Below are 26,533 nucleotides of genomic sequence, written 5' to 3'. Positions count from 1 at the left end.
GCCCACTAAAAAACCTAAATTAGACTTTAATGTATTATACTGTATAAGTTATAGGTTTTTACGTAGGTAAAATGAAAGATATCTGTTCTCTATTATTATTATTACGCCGTGACTTCGCTCATCAAAACTTCGTTGGTACCTAAACATAAAATATTACAGATGAAACCGGAAACGTTTTTGAACAATTTCAAAAAATATCAAAAACAATATTACACAATTTCAAACTAAGAAATGACTTATTAATGTATTATAATTTAGTAGAAAAAAAAATAAATCTAATTTAACTGTAGGTATGGTATTTGCAGAAAACTTAAGTAATTTACAGAGAAAAAAAAAATTAATTTTTAACAATATTACAGTGATGTCAGTTATTTTTCAATTAACATACCAACATTTAGTAATTAATTTTCAAAAAAAAAAAAAATGTTTTTGTCAGTATTTTTTGCACAGATGCATTGTACAACTTTTTCTCAGAGTGATGAATTGACTAACAATGTGGGTTCTAAATATAAATTATATATTTGTGAGTCTTAGAATAATAATAAACGATTAAAATACAAAAAAACAAAGCTTATTTTGTGTACACAAACATTTTTATTTATACTATTACACGGTACATCAAAGATAATTTTTAGTTTTTAATAAATTAATCAAACTATTTGAAAAACTTATATGAAAAAACTATACAATTGCAAGTGCGGTTGCAAAAGTGTGGAATGGCAGGGACGGTGGCGGCCGGCCGCCCGTGCTCGGCCGACGGGATTCCGAGGCGAAAACTCGGGGAACCAGTGCGGTGGTTCGGGTCCGATGTCGTTTTCGCCCAAGTGCCCAGCCGGTCGAGTTCGAACTGCCGGCCGCCGATGTCGCACACCGATTAGCCCGGAAACGCTGCGGCCGGTTGCAAGCACGTCTCGCAACCGGTCGCAGCGTAGACCGCGCTGCACGGTGTAACGGACATCCGTTCCACCGCCATACTTAGCTGAATCTGCGTCACATAATCTAACTTGACTGGTCTAACGGTCTCGATGAATAAGGGGCTTCTTCCGCTTATACTGACCATCTGTCATTAAATTTTTCGATCTCGTGGACGAATTCGTCCCAGTAGTCTTCCTCATCTCTGTGGTTCGATGACGTCACACAATTCTCATCTCTGTGGTTCGATGACGTCACACAATTCTCATCTCTGTGGTTCGATGACGTCACACAGTCCTCATCTCGGTGGATCGATGATGTCACACAACCACAACCGCAGATGGTTCTGAAAACCCTGCGGAGACCTCTCCGGAGGGCCGACAAGAATTGACTTTTTTTCTTTCGTAATGGAACCGTCTCGTCCGTGTTAATAATAGGTAGTCGTTTGTTTGTCACTTTCCTCGCCCGGCGACAACGTCTGCTCCTCCGCGGGGCTCACCACCGGGGGTATCACCTCAATATTTTCCATCTCGGGACCTGGAGTTTCAATGTCGTATGTTAATGTTTCGACCGGCGCATTGGTGTCCATTTCCACGAAACTGATGGCTTCCGTCGTCATCAGCTCCGTGGAATGCGCCGGCGTCAATATTGGCTCCTCATCTGGGCACGCCACCGGAACCGCCATCTCGACGTTTTTAATACCAGGACCGGAAGTTTCAGTATCACAAGTTGATGTTTCGACCTCCGTCAATATTGGCTCCACATCTGGACGATGTACATCGCATTCAATATCATTTAAACTTCTGGTTGGATCCATAACTAGATATTTATATTTCTACTAGAAATATAAATATAAATTTCTATTTCTATAGAAAATTATCGAATGCAGGTACAAGAAAACTTTTTTGCAAAAAATTGATCTGATTCCTAGCGAGTATGAACAGTAAGTGAATTAAAAATTGTCTCTACGATACACTTCTTAGAATATCGCCCTGACAACAATTAAAAATGACATATCAAAATACGATACTATGAACACTGAACAGCCAATATATGTATTTAAACTCTTAAATAAAATACTACAGTTTTTATAATTTAATCATATTTTATTGGAAAAACATTTGTAATTTACCTACTATTTAGTGTTATAAAATACTAAATTGTAATTATACATTCACCCGTATAATAACTATTACTTCTCAAACTGTTAATATTTTATGTTATAATATTTAAAAAAGAAAAACTAAAGATACTTGAAATTTTCACAAAATGATCATCATTGTATAGTTTTCAAAATGTTTCGATCATTTTGAAGCTACTATTATAGGCATTTTTGATTTTTTTTTTTTTTGATATTAATGAAAATTTAAAATGCTAAAATTTTCATCCAAGATCCCATATAAATTGTTCTTATATCTGTATGAAAAAAAATTAAAAATACAAAAGCACAATTTTATACATTGTTAATTAGAATTTTGATGAAATTAAATCGAAATTGCAATAAAAAAAAAGATAAACTTTTTTATAAATAGAAATCTATAAAACTGTTCTTTTAACATCTAACTTTGAAAAATTTATTCATTATACTGGAACCAAAAAATCTAAAAATAATTATACTAGTAGTCAATTATGAAATTACTTATAAAAAATAAATAAACATAGAGTTTGAGTGAAATAAGTTGATATAATATGGTATAAATATATGTTATTATAATAATTCAATACAAATATTATAATAAATGTAGGTAATATTTTCGATAAAAGGTATATAAATCTACTGCAATAATATGCATTCATACTTAACCACACACTGCATCGATGGCGGTAAAATTATTTAGCTATTTTTATCAAAAAACATGATATCATTAGGTACACTTAATGATATTATAGACCAGTGTATCATAAGCTATTTCTCTGCCGGACCCTCTTAATAAAAATACAATTTTCGCGGTTTTATATATAGGTACTATATTATAGTATTTAGTAATTTTAATTTACGTTCGCGGACCCCCTCCGGTACACTACGGACTAATGCAATTTGCAAGGTAAAAATACAATTGACTTATTAATCTTCTATCATTTACAGATTTATATATTGTATAATATAGTAATATAAGAAGGATCATTATTATTATTTATCAGTCAAAAAATAGACTAAATAGATTTGATATTGTTCTTATTTATTTTTTTTTTTTTGTCAATAAATATAATTATTAATTATTAGTATTATAATTTATTAGCTGTGGAATAACTAGAGGAATTTATGGTAAGTATAATATGTGTTTTAAAAGACTATATAATTATTATTAATTATATAGTCTAAATTTAACTATTGCAACATACATACCTAGTTCTTTGTATTTTTAATGCTTAAACTAAGTTACTAGAATATAGGACATTATAATGATAAAAATCGTACCTATTATATTATATTCATTGTCACAAACATACTGTGAAACATGTCATAATTTTAACTTTGATGTATAATACATCTATTTGAACACAAGAATGATAAACTACAGTCTTACTTATTTTAGATAATTTTAGATTACATCGTTGTGACCTAATTGTAAAGTTTGTCGACACGGACCTTATAGATTATAAATATATAGCATAATATTGGTTTGTTTGTTTTAAATATGTCATAGTAGTGGTTTGTTAGTTAAAATATCTATAATTTAATATTACGTGGTTGAAACAAAAACACCTTTCGTATGCTAAAATCCAAATTAGATCACACAAATAACACGAAAAGAAAATTACTGAAATAAATTTTAAAACTATATATCAAATCTTACATATTATTATGAGGTAAATAATATTACAGGAGGTTTTTTTTTTAATGATAGTTGGTGTCATATTATAAAATATGTTTTATCGCATAGGTATTTTATGAACAATTTTTTGTAGGTAACATAAGAAGTTTCATTTCTTATTTTTCATTAACTATACAAGTATAGTTAGCCGATAGGTGATATTTTTGGAGATTATTTTGTTTCAACACGATGATTATTTGAAAATATAATTTTAAAAAATGTTTGAACGTTAGAAGTATAACTTTTTCATTTGTCTATTTGTCTTACATCACAACATTGCATAAGTACTATTGAGTGATTGAGTGTAATGAATTTTTCTCACAAGTTGGAAATTTAATTTTGCTATACTTTATTTTATTAATTCGAGTATAAATATATTTTTAGGATTCTCGGTTATTGTATATTTTTTTTCACAGGATTTATAATAATTGAATGTTAGTATATGATTTTTTTAATTTTACATGGATTTACATTTATACCAAATAGTGGAATAGTGTTCATTGTGTGGCTTAATTAGACAATAATTTACAAAGACATATTATCGCATTATACAAAAATTAGTATTCGGCGTCATGAAAAAATTAATCTACATTGAAGTATCATAATTTAATTAAAAATCATTTCAAGTTTGATTAAAATTTGATTTTTAACTACCTATCTATAGTAAAAATAATCAGTTTAGTTATAATACTCTATTTTTGTTTATATTATGTAATAGTTAATGAAATAAGATTCCCATTGTTTTATTTAAAAATTGTTTAAATATGTGTATCTATTTTTATAATTATTATTATTATTCATTGTCATTTTATAAATGATGTGTTAAATTAATTTTAACAATCCTTCTAAAACAGTACTAGAATTTCTGGTTTTATTACCATTTATCATCTAATAAAAAAAATAAAATAGTTTTGCAATGAATATTTAATATTAAATACATGTATCACATCAGTATAATATTATTATACACATTTTATGATTTTATATAATTAAGTATTTTTATATAGAATTTTAAAGAAAAATGTTTTCAATTATTATTATTTTTAGGGTTTCAATATTTATTAATTTTATTTGAAGTATTATGACATCTGATAGTTGTATTTCGTTTTTATACCGTTCTAGGTATATAAACTATGTGGTATTCTTATATATAATATTATACGAAATACATTATCAATATTTCCAATAACTTCAAATTTTCAACAATTCAAAAAAATATTTACTCTCTTCGAAACTCTTATTTCATTTAATGTATTATTAATATCAATATTTTGAAATGAAATAACTTATTTTCTTGGTAACTTTAATGTTAGATTCTGATCGTAGCTTAAAAATTATTTGTTTTTTATTGTTATATACTATACTTACTGTCTTGTTATTGTATAAAAAAAATTCAGTTTTCAAATAGTTTTTATTTTACTTTTGTTGTTATTTATAAATTTATAAAATTGGTTATGTTTTGATGAAATTCATTTTTTATTATGGAATAGAAATAAGAATGTATGGATAATTTAAAAATAATTTAATAAATTACTTTTACTTTAAAATATGAGGGGAGCTTATTTGTTTTATAGTCTCATATTATTATTTTTTCTATAATATTTGTGAAAATAACAGAAATAGATTAATAATTTTTGATACTAGTTTTGAATAATTTTATAAATCATAATTCATTATTATACCTTTATTTTCGTTTTATTATGTTTGAATTTTTAATAATTTGGAATTTACTGCATTGAATAAGAGCACAATTTTGATAAATACCTCTATATTTATGTAGCCATTATGGTTAATGATTATTAACGTTACCATGAAAGTCATATTCAGAAATATTATTAATTGATTTTAGTTAAAAAGTACCTTCTGACAATATTTAAGTTGTCATTAAGTATTTACTTATAAGTAGAATAATAATAATAAAAAAAATGTTATCGGATTATGCACACATTGATATGAGTATATGACATAATGTAAGTATCTGTGCATAAACAAGATAATTGTATTTTATACCAATATTTTAAGACACATTGAGAATAAAATTAACTAAATTACAGTAGTTATGCGAACAATTATTGGCAAATTCAATGCCAGTAACGCATTATATTTTAAATTCTTAAGTAAAACCAGAAATATATGAATACCCTAATCCATGGTAGACTTTAATGTGCTTCAAAAACAAATATTTATGGTAAATACGAATGAAATTATTTAAACGGTGTACATTGCATATACCCTGTTAACTATATGCAGTTTTATCCGATCAATATGCAATCGATGAAATATGCAGTCAAAAATATGACCAGGATACTTATGTCAAACTATCATAGTTCAATGTTTATTATATTATAATATGTAGGATATTGTGTTCACGAGTGCGATTGGTATACAACACGTGATAAATTGTGCGGGACATGATATTATTATTATAATGGTGACAATAATTACTCGGCGAACGTACCAATGATGGTAATACAGATAGCGCGTTGGGTAGTCAATTATTTGTGTACACTGACGTACTTTGCAGGGTGCTTTTAATTATGCATAATCGCGGATTAAAGAATATTGGTCGATGAAGTGGTGAAGTACTTACTAAGTGCTTGAATGCGTACGTATGCATTTCTGGCCTCGTCCACGTATTATTATATGGTAGGTATGTACTGCCATATCAATAGGACTACTACGTTTTATTTTCTCACTACGTGAATAATTTAGTGATTTAAGAAAATCCAGCTCAAGGAAATTTGCATGTACATGACTCACGCATTTAAATGAGTTACACGAAAGACATCGGGCTCATGAGATTTTCATAAGCTCGCAAAAGCAAAATTGTTTAAATAGCATTAAAATATTATTATACGATATTTTTGCCAAAATAACGTTCTTCTCGGCGTGAATAAAAATGAAAATACATTTTTATACACTCTTTTTGGTATGTGTGTTATCAAAGTCTTATAAAATTATAAGCGATACGTATAAGTAACAAGAAAATATCTTATTTGAATTTTAATATACTATTTATTTAAATATGTAATATGGTTTTTGAATTAATTCAAATTATAGAATATATTTTACAATCTCTTATTTTGAAACATGCGATTTGAATTGCATTTAATATAGTTAAACAGAGATGGACGCTTTTAATCTGATTAAATTGTATTTTATCAACAATAAGTGATTACAGAAATAGGGTGAGTCACATTTGTCGATGCTTATAATTTGAAATCAATGTTAAGTCATTGTATTTGTGAACTAATTCTGAGTATTGTAAAGCATTAATTAAAACAACTAACAAGTTCATCTTTTTTTCATGTTTTTTCATGTTTTTTTATCTTTGTTTTATCTTTTAAACATTTTTTAAAAACCACGAAGTATCTAATTATAAAAACAATGTATCCAACATGGTGTTTTCTTATAATTTTTTTTTTATTCTGCACACAGCTAGTTAGTAAGTTATAAAAATGTTAAAGCTCAACCAATAAAAAAATAAAAATATTGAATACATACTTTTTATTAAACTCGATCATGATAATTATATTTTCAAAATATAAATTATTATTTATTTGTAATTTTCATAAAATAAAATAAAATTCGAATATTATTTGGTCAAATAGCGGTTTTTTGATTTTAATGTGTTAAGCCTCACAATTGAAAATACTACTCTAATATATACAACTTGAACTCTAAATTTCATTGGAAAAAAAAAAGAACTTACTGATATTTGAATAATGTTGTCTGTCTTTAAAAATGTTTTTCAAATAACAATAAGCAATTGTCATAAAACCCTTGGTAACAAACTAAAATATATTTTTTTAATAGGTTAATATAATATTGTATTAATCACTTTTATAGTACGATAATATGAATGATATGATAATAGTTTTTCTGTTACACAATATGTATAAATATACCATTAATACTATATGAAATAAAATAATTTTGATAGATTTTATGACATTTCAAAAAAAAAAAAAAAAAATATTTCATTATGTCAATTTGTTTTTTTCTATAACTAAGTCATAGTGTAATAATATGAATTTTTTTGTTACAACTACTATATAATAAAAATCAAGACTATCTAATAAAATTGACAGGTTTACTCATGAGAGATTTGAAATCGGTTCTGAGTAAATTCTAAAGATTTCATAGTATTGAATCTTGTCGAAGGTGATTGATAACATTAAATATATTACTTGAATCGATCTCAATGTCACTGTATATATCTTACACGACACTATGTTACGTCTAACACCTTCAATATATGTCAACTAAGAGATTTTGATTTATGAGCACTTATTGAATTTCTTCTTCTTAGCTAACAAGTACAGTTTTAACTGTGAGAAAAATTGTATTTTTATTTGCATTTGAATTAGATGTAAAATTAAAAAATATCTTCTAGTTAAATCTAAGTATTTTTTAAAATTTTTTTGTATAGTTTTAATACATTAAGATACTCATTAAGTATCATAACAACTAGAAATATAAACATTTGTATAAATAAGTCACATATTTACAGTTGGTGAATAATTTAATGTAAAATTGAGCATAATATTATATAAGTTAACAAATGTAATGCAATATTCATACATCACGATTTTTTTAGATTCTAAACGAAGTGACGAATGTATTGGATTTTTTTCACCTTGGCATTATAATTTTTTTTATAGCGCATTATTTTATTTTTCATATAATACGCCACCCATTCATACCGAACTATGGTTATGACAGAGTGGAAAATATACATTTTAATAACATGAAGAAAAAACGACCAAAATCAATAACCAAATGAAATGTCATTTAAATGTCTGTTTTTAATGGACACATTATATGTCTTTGAATGGCCAATATTCTACACGTAACACATTATTATAAATTTCATTGTTAAACGTTTTATTAAAACGTCAAATATATTCATCCAAATGGTTTAATATATTATAATATACGTTAATTAATTAAATAAAAAGTACACATTTATTTTCTGGTAATGTTAGCCGATTATTAAATATGCTAATAGAAATGTTAATAGAAATATGTTTTATGTACACAGCACATACAAATTTGATGTATTATTGTAGTTATGTAATATTTGAAAAAAAAATGATATAATTTTATTCAAGAATTAAATTATAATATTAAAGTAAGTTTAGATAATGTTATTAAACATAAATAAAATGTAAAACTAAAACATTACTTATTTAAAAAAAATTAAATTGTTTGTTAAAGAATTAAATAATTCAGCAAGCTGAAGAGACTGAAATACATACACTTCAGGACTTATTATCAGTTGTGTTAGTCATTTAAATATTATACTATGTATTTTTAATAAGAGCAATAATAAATCATCAAATTTATATTTCAAAATTTTTTCTTCAAAAGTAAAATTTCCTAATATATTTCAAAATTACTTAGGAAAAAAAGTACATGAAATATAAAAATTTATACTTAAAAATACTTTGTAGATTTTTACAAAATATTTATTATAACGTTTTCGTTATATTATATCAGATATTGAGCTAAATATAGATAATTGGTATTTTTTCTTTTTAGTAATTTTTTTATGATTTTAAAAATGTTGACCGTACTTACATAAATACTTTTTATGTGCATTTGAAGTTTAAATTTTTACGAAATTTTTATATTTACTCCTAAAAACGATTTTCTTAATTTGTTTTGCAATTCAATAACTATTAACTGTAGATACTTAAAATTCTCATCGAACATTTATATTACCATTTCGTTCCCATTGTAACTTATAGATTTAGGTAAGGAAAATCTCTAAAAGTTAAGTTAGTGCTAAACTTTTAAAGATATTATACAGAATATATATTATATTTTATGAATATTTAGTTTAAATTTATTTGTGGGTTTTTCAGATCGGGAACATAGTACTGATGAAATGGAAACAAATCATAAATTTTTATAAGATATTGACTATTTTTGATTATAACGGACGTTGGACAGTGGACACCACTCGGAGTAGTTTTTTTAATGTGATAAAAGTTATATTTAAATTTAAAACAATTTTATAATATTACGTACTACTGTTTGGTGTTGGTTTATCAGTCTTATTTTATTATTTTGAAACAACTTTTTTTTTTATCATTGTTGCTATTTAAAAAAAGCCTTTATTTTTATTGAAAAAGACTATATATTAAAGGAATCTTAGAGATTTTGTTGATAATTTTTATATTTTATTTTTTTCTTGGTTCTACTTTTTTCTTAATAGCTATTTAACTTTTTTCACTCGATGTGATATTGCATGATTTAACATGGACTCCCACTGAGCTAATCTTCGTTGAACTTAATGTTAAAGTACTTTGAAGTTCCATAATGAAATGACATAGTCAGGAATCTTTTACCTTTTAAATTTATATAAGCGCATTAATGCGAATAAATTAAATCTACAAGCAATGTTTGAAAATCAAAATTTAAAAATATTTATAAAAAAGATGTCTGAATATTAATTTATTATTTAAATTATAGTTGACTATCCTAATTCAAAAAAGTATCCAATTTTTTTGTTTTAAAATATAAGTAACGGGGCTTGTAACATAACTATCAATAACATTTTAAAATATGATATTTTATGTTAGTTTATATTACATCTAAAAACTTACGGGGATATATTCACACAATATTAACTAGCAAAACTCAATTTGTTTCAAATACTAAAATGTTGATTTTGATTTAATATTTTTGTTCGTGTTTTCAGTTATAGAGTTTGAAATGTATTTAAAAATATTATTATAAATGATATTTAGCTTTTTATTCATTTAAGAAGTAGGTAACTTTTCTGCAAACACCAGGGGATTCTCTTGGATTTTTAAATTGGTTAAAGAACAATCAATTTGAAATTTAGAATTTTACGAATTGAAAATTGGTGTTCTTACTTAAGCGAAATTTAAAACACTTTTAATAAATGTAGTCATGGATCTATTTAGGTTCTCTATATATTTGACAATCTTAAGTTTGTATGGTTTCTTCAGAAATGGATTTATAAGTGTTATGATTTTGTTCATTATAATTTGATGGATTTTTGTTATATTTTGTAAAGAATAAATTGGATTACGTAAATAAAAGTTTAGACCATATTAATTGAAAGTTGAAAGACGTAAGATTACCTACGTTTATAGTTGTTTTTCGTGGCTTGTTGTATTGAGACATCAAGGTCAACGACACCAAAAACTAAGTCATATAAATCACTTTGTATATTATTTTGTGTTTTATTTTTTGAATAAATATTGAAGTTTTAGTGATGAACTGATGAATTTAGAGCGTCTATTCGATTTTGGACGAAATATTCGAATAGTCGAGAGTTAGCTGAATATTTCTCTATTTTATTATAAATACTATATTCAACTAAAAAAAGTGAATTTAAACAGAGCAATAAAAATTATATGAAGACTATCCACCAATTATTTATTAAATTTATTTCGAATCATTATTTTTTTATTATAAATTCACACAATTTTATTTGGATCTTTGTATTTATAACATATTTTAATTATAAGTTTTTTGATATATTTTAACATTTTAAGTTAATTTATGATTATAAAAAATTATAATACTATCAATTAAAACAGTTATTATAATTACACAACGTACGGTATACGTATTAGTGTATTACGCTATAGAAATGGGAACACAAATTAAATATAGGATGTGATGAGAGTGTACCAAAAAAGGATAAGTTTAATTAGTCATCAAATTAAAATAATTACATAGCACATTATATTATATCTTTATGGGCTGTTATAAACTTTGAGTGAATGAGTAATTAATAAATTATTATAAATTATTAAGATTTTATTGATTAAAAATATTATAAATGTTTACATAATTGATAAACATATTATTATTACCTACTTTATTTATAATGATATAAATTAAAATTGTGATTTATTTTTCTACTTATAAAACTGATTATAATTGAATTACTTTTATAACTTTTAAAATTAAAATTCAATGTATAATGTTTCCGTATAAATAATGTATAAATATATGTATATATTATAATTTATAATACATTAATTTTAATAATTAATAGTACCTACATAAATGTAAATTTAAAAACCGTGAATGGCGTTTTACATGCTTAAGTAATAATACCCAATGAGTGATAATTATTTAATATGTGACAAATTATTGCCAAATTGTTCGTTAATTCCATATCTTCTTTATGTATCAATATATATCTAGAAGATTTATTAATAAGCTAATGTTACTTATAACTTGGAAAATCAGAAAATATTTTAATCAAACTTGTTTTATTAAGTTGAATTTATGGGTATAAATATACAAATTGTAAACACGTAATACAACTATGTTTAGAAAATGATCTATTATAGATAAGATTAGCAAAAGAAAGTTTAAATTAAGAAAAAAAGTTCTATTATAAATTATACTTAATATCAGTTCCTAAAATATATTATGTAACCAGTAAAAATATAAAATATTACTATCGTTCAAATTATTATTTATTTATATCACAAAATTGTTAGTGAACACTGAACAGTAATATTGTTACTTTGTTATGAGTTTCATAAATAATAGTAACGATTTAGATTGATTAATAATATATATATGATACATAAGTATAATATGTTTTTAGTACTCTATCTGAGATAAGATTATAAAATTAAAATTAATTTCATTTTAGTAATAAATATATTAAAGTTATTAATACTTGTATTTGGTATATGTATTTGTAGACAGTAAAATTACACATTTTTTATTCAGGATTACAGCCTTGAATATTATAAAGTAAAAATAAAAATGATTAACTTACAGTTTTGGACATTGTCCATAATCAGTATACATTCAAAATTAATAATTAAACATAAAACATAATATAAAAATCATGTTACTTTAAATAAATATATTTTTTAGTTTTACTATTTATAATTTATTTTATTTTATCAAAAAAAAATAAACCAAATCAAGTACCTAAATACATGTAAGCTCTGCGGAAATTCAGTAGCCTCGAAATTCAAATGATGAGTTTATATGGGATACTATAATAATAAGCTATTTTGGTATTATTTAAGCTTTGAAGATTATTCGATGGACAACGATTAGACTCTTGAACTACTCATGTAAACATGTATAATATGACAACATAATACTATATTATCGTATAATGCGCGTTATATATTATAATACATTAACATTCAATAGTTCAACTAACTAGGCTTAGCCATGGACAATCGTTTTGTGTATAATTATAGTGCAGTATGATTTCATCAAAAGCTACACAGAATAGATAGGGATTCAATGATATTAGCGATAAATATTTTTACTTTGGATTTTATTATTGGATTACTAAATTACACGGCCATATTATAATTTCTCATGTACGCTATTAGGTAGAATTGAAATATCTACTCGGATAAATAACGACACATAAATTATACACTTGTTAATGGTAACCTAACCTTGATAAAACAATATAAGCATTGTATTTGAACAAAATATAATATTGGTCCCGGGGTATTAATCGTAATTTTAAAAAAATGTGTGAGCAGTTAAAATATATTATACAATATGTTTATTATATTTGAGCATGAACGACAGAATAATATACTTTTTGGTTTTTATGATGTGCAATACGGAAATGTCGATGGTCGTGTCTGACGCCATGTTCGTATTAAATGATCCGTAGTGTGATGGTCTCTTATATGGTCCACTTTTATGGTGGTATTATTTGTCTGGTTAATACGTTCTTACTAATTTTCTACTGTTTGTTGTATATTTTATTACACGTGTAGATTAATGGTATATGTAATATTGTGCACATTTATGTAAGAAGGTGTACGTGTACATAATTGTTTTTACTAATTTAATGTTAATATAGATAGTTTCCTTTTTTTAAAAAAAAATAAATTATTCTTGAATCAGGATACGTCTATTATAAAGAGTGAAGTTCAATAATCAAGATGATTATATATTTTGATATACTCGTATGCGATGGTTCGGGAATATGTTTTATTTAGAAAATTAAGTCTTATGTTGACTGTTTAAATTAACTTTTAGAGAGAGTTATGAGATGCATACAATACATTAAGTTTTGGACACAAGAGTAGTCACATTTAGATCTAATTTAACCGAGTCAACTAGTTGAACTAATTTTGTTAACTATGATTTATGTTTATCATTGAAATTTAATTGTCATCATATAGTAGTTTATTTCACAAAGGAATACAATATTGAGATTTAAATACGACAACTGTTGATCGAATGCATATACACTCAAAGCACAGAGTGTTTTTCTTGTGGTTAATAAAGTGTGGAATGAATATACATTTGAATGATAAAAATGTATTTATGGTGTAGCAATCATTATATGATGTGTAATATATAGTATATATTTAATGTATATTGTTTTATACAATACAACAAATGATACAGATACGTATTAGCCAAAGTGTATTATGGGAATCATGGTAGTCACTATGATAAAATATTCCGTTTCTTTATTCTGATATTTATATTGAATATTAATTATTATTAATTGTACACTATTGCAGGGGGTAGTTATTTAAACATTTTAAACCAAATCAAATTAAATTCTAATATAATATTATGTTCTGTACTTATATAATACCTATACTATTTTGAGATATTTCAAGTTTTATTATTATATTAAATGGTAGAAAAGTCTTACCCTATGTTATACTTATTATTCAATAATATTTTTAATGGCTTAATCTTCTAAATGTTGCATAATAAAAAATATTCTAAGTATTTTATTTAATTGTCATTTCAATTCCATACATTTGTTGTTACAAATTAATTTTGATACCTATAAAAACTAACAACTTCACCTTGTGTGCCAAATAAACTGGCGTACTAGCCCACAGCCGATATACTCGCAACTCCTGATTATTGCAAAAGGCGATTAAAAGGATATGACTAGGAAGGTAGTAACTGCTATTACTGGCCATGGGTTATTTTCGAATTGGAGATAATGACCATACTCCGGATTATGTCCGGTCTGTATTTCGTGTATCGACTTAACAACTACGATGATGTAGATTATACACTATAAGGGAAAACCTGTACTTACCCCATTCTCGATTTCCTATAAACAGAATAATCAATTGAAATGTTAAATTATTATGGATTAAAAAATGTTTAACTATTTTTCTTATTTTTATTTAAATCGAGTTAAATTTAATCATATCTTAGAATAAGATAAAGTTACATTTTACCATAGTTAATTTATTATTAAGTATAGTTATTCACTAACTTTAAAAGTTCATACTGAAATTTAAAACATCATAGTTTGTATTATATTCTGATGTTTAGAAATAATATTATTTGATAACGATTATTGACTGTTTTTCAAGAACATACATTAATTTAGGTCCCAAAAGTAACCAAGTGGTACTATTTTATATGAAAATATTTTTCATTTTATTTTTAAATACAAACATAATATAATCATTGTTTAACCTTAATTATGATCTTAGCTTAATTCTTATGTATTAACTATTAGGTGTTAATTAATTATCTAAAATAAGTAAGTCACTGTTTTATTTTCGTTATTAAACTTGTTTATAGTACCTATTAATAATATAATATTTATAAAAGTATTTTTTATAATATATATAACTGTAGTTACTGCAGATATTTTTTATACAAGGTATAAAAAAGGTACATATTTACAAGATTTCATGATCAAACTTTTTTAAAATTTTTTCTTTTCAATTTTTAAACCATATATATTTTATTCAATTGTACATTATAATATAAGATTATATATCTATTGAACACCAATGGACATAATATAACGGGACTATCCATCTTTAGTTTAACTTAGGTTTTTAAACTTATATTATGTAGTATATAAAGTATGGATATAACGTTACATTATTATAATAAATACGTCAATACAATAAGCAAAACGACGATAATCCACAATTATATTTTGTATTTATATAATATACCATATGAAATATGGTATGGTTCTTAAAATCGTGATTTAGCACGTTACATGGTTATTTTACCAAGTTTTGACTTGGAATCTTCAAATGTATCTAATAATACATTGTTATTAATATACCAATAACGGTTTTAAAAGCGTATAAATAACTGTTATCACTACAAAAAACACGCGAATAATATAAGTGGAATTATGTATGTCTTTACCTTGATCTGCTAACTTGTATCCTCTTATTTAATTATTAGGTATTATTGTATTGATTGCTATCTAATACAAATCATAATAATTAACTAAATAAAAAAATCAATGTAATATAATATATATTTCTAATAAACCAATACACTAAAAATGCTTTATCTCCAAAGTCCTCCATTGCGGGCGCACCACTGATATTGCAAATAATATACCGTTGATTATAAATACCTTAGTAAGTATGATACAAGACTTGTTCCATCGGGATTTGGTTACTCCAAGTAATGTACAATATCACCATTAATAATAAACACTCACGGGCATGGTTTAATCAAGAATCGTTTAAAATTGGACGGCGTGTCGGAAAGAGAACGATCGGTAGAACAGAACCTTCTTCTATTAATAATGGCCGATGATGGAAAATATCGTAGTTATCACCAGCACTCCCGAGTATACCGTGTACAATGCGGATCTCGGTTACTGAATTAAAACCGTGGTCGAGGTAGTTACCTGACGTTATACCACGATCACCGTCCATAATATAGTTTACGCAATATATTCCGTTGTTTAATCTTGATGGAAAAACAGTGGAAGCCGACCGTTTTATTCACTTCATACTTGTATGGTGAATGGTTTCCGCGTCACAGTTGACGAGTTCTATAACGACGAAATGGGTTTTTCGCAATAGTATACATGTATGTTTGTGACCAGTATTACTTCCGGTTCGACGATATGCCTGTTTACCGAGGATTACGAGCCAATCATGTATATTAGATTAGTGGATTTATTGTTTACACTCAATGGTTCGATAGAATAATTTTAAAACACACAAGGATATTAGTTTAAGAAATAGGTATGTAAACATCGGCACCATTCGATTTAAACTGGTCAATAATTAATGCCCAGTTTAAATGCTTATATTCTGTTATAACAGTTGTCAGTTATAAGTTTACAGTTTTTGAAAAATAAAGAAGCTGAAATATGGCATTGTAATACATATTATTTTAATTCAATAATAAGCGAATGACCGATAATCAATTTTATAATATATCATTTAAAACCGATGTTGTATAAAATAGACATACACAAATAATTTTTTCTTGTTATTTGGTTTGCTAATGCTATGGTATCTTCAATGAGATGTAATAATACTTGGATTTTTATGCGAATCCAAACATTTAAAATAGAAAATTTAAAGTTAAAAGTATTGGATCACTAAGTTTATTTAAGATTAATTATAATTCTAAGGTAATGTAGATACAAACAAATTCTTGTAGAAATATATTAAATATACTTTACATCTATTATGTATACTTAATATATTATGTGTTATAATACATGATTTATGAATTTTTATAGTTTATCAAAGCATTCAATTTTTTTATTGTATTCTATAAATATATTTTCTCTTGACTAAAATAATTTTTGATTATGTTAGTATCTCTTAAAAATGAAAATTCATCTTTCAAGTAAGAAATAAATACGCACTTTCTCTATTAGTTTATTAGAATATTGCGTATTAAGATTTTTGTAATAATACGAATGAAATGAAATTAGAAATAAACGGTTTTAAAAAATACATTTATTTTTTTTAATTGAATTTTCCATTAGATCACGATCACTATTCGACATGACACTATAAATAACCAATGTATTTTCACCGATATCGATTCTCATGATTATTACACACTATTATAATATTTTAGTCAACAAACTTATTTTATTCAAAAATAAAAATAATATATGTATATATATTCATTTATAATGCATATTGTTTGTAGACATTGATATTAATAAAAATCAATACTGTAGTACAGAATCGGCATTATTGGTACTAATATTTTTGAAGAGGATGAAATGACAGTTACACAGTGAATTATGAACGTTGTATAAGTATGATTGAAGAGTTTTTTCTACTCAAACTCGAAGAAATTGATGTGTAGTTCCAACTGAATGGTATGACGGCTTACACGGTACGAATTTCCATGAATCTCTAGCAAGAAAATTTTCTAGAACGACTCATTTCCCTATGGTGAGTACGATCGCCAGTTTAGCCCCCTGCAACTATTTCTAACCTTAAAATTTTGGGTTACTCGAATCATTCAAAGGCCCATTATCAGCTAAAGGGCAATTTTCGTGGTACTTTTCTCAACACATTCAAAGATATTGCTGAAAAAGTGGACAGAAATTAAAAAATTCGCCTATCTAAGTGAATTGACGAGGACGGTTGCGATGGCTACTTACTACTTAAGGATATTGTTTTTAACACCCAATGAAATAAAACTTTAAATTTACTTTTTTATACAGAAAAAAAAATTAATTCGATACTGCCGATTCTTTTTTGCGTTATGATTTTTTAAAAGAACGAAGTAACGCGCCCTATGCTGTGTACTATAATATTTTTATTTAGTTTACATTTGCATAATATATAGTAAAAATAGTAAATTGTAAATTTACTTATAGATAATTCATATATTTTGTTCCGATGGTTAATTATTACAAATTTTAAATTAGCCTTGGTTTAAATGAAATTATGAATATTATGCCGAGACATGCTCTCTCATGTATATTCAGCGTATATTATAATATGTAATATTGGCTATGCGCCCTTCAACAAAAATGCGATAAAATTTAATCTACATTTAATATTATATTCACCAACCTATCAATCCGATGGCAACGATGGAATATAAAATATAAATAAAATATGTTGTAAGGTTAAATTGGCTAAGACAATGAAAAAAGACTGAAATATTAACCCGTTGAGGCTGATACAGTTCTGCTGGTAAGACTTCGGTGGTCTGTTCCGGCATAACTGAAAGACCGATCGGAAAGTGTGTAGCTGCTTGGTATAAAGTTTATAGATAACAATTCAAAGTACTACTTTAATACGATCCATAATCTGTTTTAAAATTGTAATTATTTGGTAGTTATTATTTTTTGGAAATTAAGTTTTCCTTTTAAAATTATTTATAAATGATTAAAACAATATTTTTGATCAATTGTCATTTATTTACTCAATAACGTTTTTTTTTTATGTATATGCATTTAGATATTTTTTTAAATTAAAATTAAAAAGTTATATTCAAAAAATGCTAAATAGTATCATATTAATGGTAGGTACTAAATATATTACTCAACAGACTTCTTCAAAATAATTATTATAAAAATAATGTATATATGATTATGAGTTTAATGAAAACTTTAATAATTGACAATGCTTTTAAATTTAACAAAAAATATTAGAAGAACTCTGTTTTTCTGAATTCAAACTGTAAATTTACTTATACTTGAATCAATAACTAATAGACAACCTTTGTTCATTTTGATATTTTCTTGATTATACAATTAGCATTTATTTTTATTTTTTTTTTTTTTACTTTGATAATACTATTTTATTTTACTTATTTTTAATATATTCTATTTTGTGACTTGCTTATAAAGGAATTCTCAATGACTTTAATGAAACAAAGGAACAATAGATTATTATTGAAAAGAAATCTTTCTTTGGTTGACATATTTTAAAACTAATTAAATTTTTAATATTTTAGAAAATAATATCCATAACAATATAATAATTTAATAAATTATATGTTTAAGAATAACTTTTTGGATATAATTTTCCTATATTATTACTCACTATTAATTTTATATATTTTATATTTGAGATGAAATGGTACAACCTATGTCTGTTTCTAACGATTTTATAATTTAAATAAATAAATAAATTAAGTAAATCGGGTATTATTAAAATTTGGCAAATGGTTCAGGGAATTGTAAGTGATGGTATTCTGTTAATTATCTAAAACATTAGCAACATGTATGCGTTTAGATGTGGTATATGCAATAAATTGATAATATATCGATTGATCTAGTGAAGGGTTAATAATTCTGAAAATAGATTTGAATTTGTTGTAAAGTATACTTGAGATTGGCTTTCCATTATTTTAATTATGTTTCCCTAAGTTCTAAAAAGTTATAAAAAACAACTTTTATGTCTCAATTTAAATTCTCTGGTTTTAATATTATGTAAGAATGTTTTTTTTCAAAAACGTTAATAGTTTTTGAGATAATGATGATTATTGACAGTTAAAAAAATCACACTGTTTAATGTATAACTATAACACATATGTATAATTATTATTCAATGTTTAAAATATTATATGCTTACATTTATTTGTATATTGTACAACATAATGAATGTGAAGTACCTATGTTATAAATAGTTATGTGAATATTGTGTATTTTTAATTTTTTTTTTTTTTTTTAATAGTAAATACCTTTTTATGTTTTATAAATCGATGATGGAAAATTATGATGAGGTGGTTGATGTATAAAATAATGTGGGGTGTAGAGGGGATCCAATTATAAAGTCTTTGTATTGCGTGGTCAGATCCACAGGAAATATGTATAAAAGAGGGTCTGCCTGTATTGATGATAAGCGTTCATAGAATTTATTTGATTCCCAATCTCAACGGAAACCTATTACACTTTGGCAAATGGTTTTTTCGTTATATGTATAGCCTTACGAATTTTGTCTACTCTTTTCTTATAGATACGTCATATATATATATATATATCATTTTGTGATCACTTCAACTGAATGAAATGAAAATACATTTCTCAACTACAGATAATATGATGTTATAAATATATTTATAAATACAATTATGGAGTATTGTTTTTTCATATCATATTATTATTATGTACAGTATTTTTTTTAACGTGAAATTATTTTTAAATCAAATTGAAGAAAAATAAACTGTTAGGTATAAAAGTCTATGATCTAAATACGTCGAAAAGTATGGAGAAATAATTTTATTTTTTTTGATCAAAAAAATCTATAAGGAATTACAATTGGAATTTTATAAGCTTATGGAGTCTTTTATTTTAATTATTAATTAACTGACATTTTAACACAACATTTGTATTATTAAGAAGTGACAATTAAAGACCAATATCATAAATAACATACAAAGTCTCAATAACGTTATAGCTATAATTGATTTTACCATTTTTATAACTTCAGTTTTAAAGATTTTTACATTCTAACACATCCATAGAATTTCAAACATCTGAATATTCAGCAAGTACATTTCATTTTTGTAAGTATTTAAAATTGTAAATACCTACTATACAAACACTTAAGTAGTGTGAAGTATAGTGAATTCCACTCAGAATATATTGTTGTTCAAATAATGTTATTTACGTAACTGCTTTTATGTTCAAAATTTTAATATATATATATGTTAATAATACAACATTATTTTGAGTTGAGATATGTATAGCAAAAAAAGATTCCAACATATGGTATATCAGGAGAGTAGAATTTATACTGTGAACATCTTACTGTAATCTTGTATCGACTGTATATTTGAATTGATTGTTATATTTTTTCAATAATGGGTAGGATAGACCATACGTAACATGGGTATAAATATAGATACTCATATTTTATGGGGAAGCAATATAAATGGTCATTTGGCTATTTGCCGTTCAAAGGATTAAATATTTTAGTTGATTTTAAGTTTATTAATGAAGATAATTACATTTGAATCATAAATCATTCGGTCAACAGTGTTTTCATCATTATGTTCATTACATTCTGGTAATAGTTATATGCATAAAGGTATATTTCTAAGACAGTATAATACCACCAATCCTACAAGCTACGCGTATAATTACTGGAATGAAATTAAAGTGAAAACTCACCATTTATCCTATTAAAATATAAAATTTCAACCTTCTAAAAATGTCGATAATCAACTGAATAAAACAAAAACAAAACAATTACTCGTCTTATTTTGTATTTACGATGTGTAACAGTCATTATAAGCTTAAATGAGTAATTGGGCTGGATATTTTTTTCTAGAGATTCTTTCAAAATAGTTTAAAACAAAAATTCTCCATGTATATTATTCAGTTACAACGTTTTTAAAATTATAGATTAATATTAAGTATCATACCGTTTAACTTCAAGTAAGCATATCGGTGATAATAGTCTTAAGGGAGATGGAAGAGCATTATATCACTTGATTAAAGTAAGTTGAAGAAATTGGGAAATTGGTTTTAATACATAAAAAATCGTAAATAGTCCCCACTGAACTCTAAAAATGTTGCTCAAAGTTGCTCTTTTTTGTTTTTGACATTAACAATTTAGATAATAATAAATACACGTGTATACATGTTTGACATAGTTTATAATATATTATACCCAAAAATGTGGATATTTACTCGACTGTATAAAATAGAGTATGGGTAATCTGTCTTTGCAGGTGCAGAATCCAGAAGGAATCACTCAATTAATATGTACTATATTAGATAATAACAATCGCGACCATAATTATAAATAATGTCAAATATATGAAGATATTGTTTATGTTAAAAATCAACTAAGAACAAAAGACAGTTGCCATCTACTTATTATAAACAGAGAAGTATATCAAAACACATTAATAAAAATATACATCCACAGTGGTACGTATTAAAATTTAAATCTAGTTGTTATCAACCCACAACTTAATTTAATTTTTTATTGCTCAATGATATGATGTAGTATGGTGACAATACATATACTAATTCACTCTATACATTACAAAAATCCCATTTTAAGTAATGCTCATATTATTTTGTATGATAAATTTCGATTTAAATTCAAAATTATAATTTTGTTAAATTATTTTGTATTACTTATTCATGTTATAATTATATTGTTTTAATGTTACCGTTTCAATATTATTATTTTATGATGTAATACTGTGTATTCCGGAGTAATCTGTAATATATGCAATTCGCTAGTATTATAACGACGATTTAAAGAAATAATAAATATATTTTCTTATAGGCACTTATACAAATTTTAGCGCTAGAGTTTCAGAATCAAACAAGATTTTTCATTTGGAACTTATTGAAACTTGAGTCTATTTAGTATATTTAAAAGATCATTGTTTAATAGGTTATATTAATGGCAAAAAAAAAATTAACGTTAAAAATTTGATAACAAATAAAAAAGTAGTTTGTGCAATTAATATATTATTGATTTTAATTGTAGTACCTATACAAAAATGTCATAATATGTTACAACCATTTATCAGTGGTCTGCCTAAAACCACAGTATAGACAATTTTATTATTGCGAATATTATTATGGTTTTTCTGAAAGAACGTAATTGGATTAAAATGTTTTACATTGCTCATAGTACATAATGACATTAGATTTTCTTCTATGTTGGTAAAATGCCAGAGTATTAAAAAAATATTATAAGCAGTTGCGTTTTACATAGTACATATATGATTTATTATTATAAAGAAATGTATATTGCAGGACTACGTGTTTCTATGTTTACATAATATTATGTAGATTTATATCCAAAGAAAACCGCCTGGAGATTACGTTACACATCAGTTCAGAGTTTTATATATAATTTTGATTGTAGGTACTTAAGGTATTAAGGTTGACCTAAGATAAAATGTTTGGTGAAACGTGAATGTGTTTTATAATATATCATAATATTATAATATAAATGGCATCGTGGGATACATAATACTTATATAGATAAACTGCTTATTTATCTTTTTGTATTATATCATTTAATTCAGCTGCACTTAACCTTAAACTGATTGGTTTAAGGGTATATAACTCATTAAAATAAACATACATAATTACTAACAAGTGACAATACGTTAAAACTAGAGTATTTTTCTATTAAATAATTTCTTTGATTATCAAAGCTTAAAGTAAATTATGTGATAGTGTCTCGATGTGGATTTATAAAATACAAGCAAGTTATTGGTTATATCTAAAAACGTGAGTTATGTAGTGAAAAAAAGATATTGTGGTGAATTTTTTTCTTAAATCGGTGTACACCTAACCTTTGCCATAAAAAAGGTACCTACAACACATTTTGATATAGATCTTTCTTCCTATAAAACCCCATAACTAAGTGTATATTCATACTCACCAACGTGTAAATAGCTCCTGTAATCGCCGCATGTCTTATGTTGAGACTGTAAAAACCGTTTTTACGACTGATATCATTGTATCTGTAGAGCACGGTTGTCGATTTCATCTGTAAAAAAAAAAAAACAAACAAAAATAAGAAAGGATATAATAATATTCTCAAATAGTTTTTATGGCACAAGGAAAATATTTGTGTGCATTAATATTTGAATAAAAACATATTTTAAAACCCAGTTGCATGAGCAATTGAGCATGGTGGAAAAAGATAATTTGAAGTAATGATGCATAATGATATGTAAGACATAGAATATATTATAATTTGACCATATAATTAAATTTACTGAAAAACATATGACATAAAAGTAAAATAGTATTTTTTTAAAGAAATATTAATTCAAATTTATCAATTTAAGGAGGCTATAATTATTTGAATTCGATGTACAATTCGTAAAAATTGACTTGATATAATAAATATTAGATTAAATATTACATATACTTTTTATTTTACTAATTATTATCCATTAGTATTAAATATGGACACTATAAAACAGGGGTGGCCAAACCGCGTCTCGCGAGCCGCATGCGGCTTGCCACATATACTTTTGCGGCTCGCATCTTATCATACCTAACATTTTTATAAACAATTTTTTTTTAATATGAATATATGTATTATATAATAATATGATTTTTTTTTTTTTTACATTTATTTTGGCTCTTCCATATTTATAATTATATCATCATTATTATATTTATAATATTTGGTGGCTCACGAGTCTCTTCTATAGTATAACATATAAATTGACACATCACTTAAGAAATGTCTAAATATTTTTTTTGATTATTACATAATATAAGACACAATATGAAATGATTTTTACAGGATTTAATATTAACCATTCTTAATTAAAATTGTATATTTATAATTGCAGAATTAAAATAATGATTTTGCATTTAGCTATGTAAAAACTATATTATATACATTTGTTTACACCATACAAATTTTAATAAGTAAAAATTGCTTTGAAGTTTGTGTTACCAGTCACCAAAGAAAAGTTCTGAATTGGTATGAATAATTTTAATATTTATGTATACTTGAAAACTCCAAAAAATCAGGATTCGAATAAATTCATTATTACAACTTAAAAAAGGACTAAACGTGCTTGATAAATTACTCTATATAGTATATAATGTATACATTATGTATATATGTATATTGTTAACTTTTGTCGAACTTGTGGAATGAAGGATGAGTTTGTAGTTATAAATAATATACTACTCGAATAACATTGTTGATAGTGAATATTTTATACGTATTATCAAGCAGGTATATTATGTTTTTCTTAAATAATAGTACTGAACCTTTATAATTAAATTTCATGTTCAAGATTTATAACAATTATAATGTTTGTAATGTTTCATTTGAATTTGAATTTGTTTAATCAATGTATTAGATATAATGAATTAAAAAATAAAATTACAAAAGTCAAGAATAATGCTCAATATCTTGCTGCCGAAGTAAAACAAATTTACTGACGTAAACGGTAATCACCGTTGAATTTATAGAATTGAGAACCTAGAATACCAAAACAATTGGTTCTCTTGACCTTACTAGAGTATTCATTAGATAAATAATCAGTAGGTACTTGCTTATTTATATATTATTGATTATTTTATATTAATATAATTTACTGATATTTAATTATATTTTCACATTTAACTTCATTAAAATGTGTTTCACATTAAGAATAATTCAGTATGAATTCAGGATTTTATGTTTTTGTGTTAATAATTGTATAAATTAGAGGTTAAAGTTATTTGAATATCTATTTGTATAATGTATATTGTATGTAATATATAGTTTTTATAGAGTTAAATGTTAAATAATTTTTTAAATTAAATTATTATAAACATAATATTATATGCATATTGTGGATTTGATTAGATAATAATCATTAAATATTGTGTCTTATAATTTTAATAACTACAAAAATATTTTAATTACTTAGGAATGTATTATGATGTGATTGGTTGATTTATTTGTTAGTGGTCATAATGTTTCCAATTATTTATACATATTATTTATTCTTGACTTTTAAGATTTAAAATTTTTTTATACTCTTATTATCTGTTAAAAAATAAAATATTATTATTGTACTTTTGCAATAATATATTGTAATATTTAAGTTAAAACGATGTCTTAATTGAAGATATTTTAAATAAAAAAAATGTTACAAAGGGAGTATTTTAGTTTAGATAAATCACTGTTTGTTTTTGTTAATAATTAATCCAATACTTGTTTAGTATCGTATTCATTTATAATAAAAATTAGATATTTAAAATTTTTATTTTCTACCATGGATTGAAATATATTTCAAGGTAATGTTTTTAGAATCTTAAAAATATACAATACATAATATGATCAAATGTATTTCATTTTTTTGATCATATTGGACGATTTTACATAACTAAATTATAATTAAACTTAATCAAATATCATTTAATAAAAATAGGTACTATATCATAAAAATACAGAATAATAAATAATAATATAATTTCAAATTACGTTCGTTTGCATGTTTAAATTTAAATTAAGATATACTATGAGGTTTTTAGTGTATACCATTTTTTATAACTTGAGTTTTGTTACGCGGAATTTTTATGAAATTTGTACTGATAAATAAATTTACAGATAAATCGAAGAAATGGAGAAATT

The 26,533-nt window shown here is 24.7% G+C and overlaps 1 protein-coding gene across 1 annotated transcript in view; it reads right to left on the bottom strand.

Moving 5' to 3' along the window:
* LOC114122418 (uncharacterized) overlaps positions 1–26,533 on the bottom strand; it is a 102,342-nt gene that overhangs the window by 33,839 nt on the left and 41,970 nt on the right. Inside the window, exon 2 of the mRNA XM_027985074.2 lies at positions 23,822–23,929. Within this exon, the coding sequence (XP_027840875.1) occupies positions 23,822–23,929 (108 nt within the window). The remainder of the gene's footprint in view (positions 1–23,821; positions 23,930–26,533) is intronic.

This window comes from Aphis gossypii, chromosome 2 (assembly GCF_020184175.1).
Source record: "Aphis gossypii isolate Hap1 chromosome 2, ASM2018417v2, whole genome shotgun sequence".
Lineage (NCBI taxonomy): Eukaryota > Metazoa > Arthropoda > Insecta > Hemiptera > Aphididae > Aphis > Aphis gossypii.
Note: the sequence above shows the minus strand (reverse complement) of the source record. Positions and strands in the feature narration are given on the sequence as shown.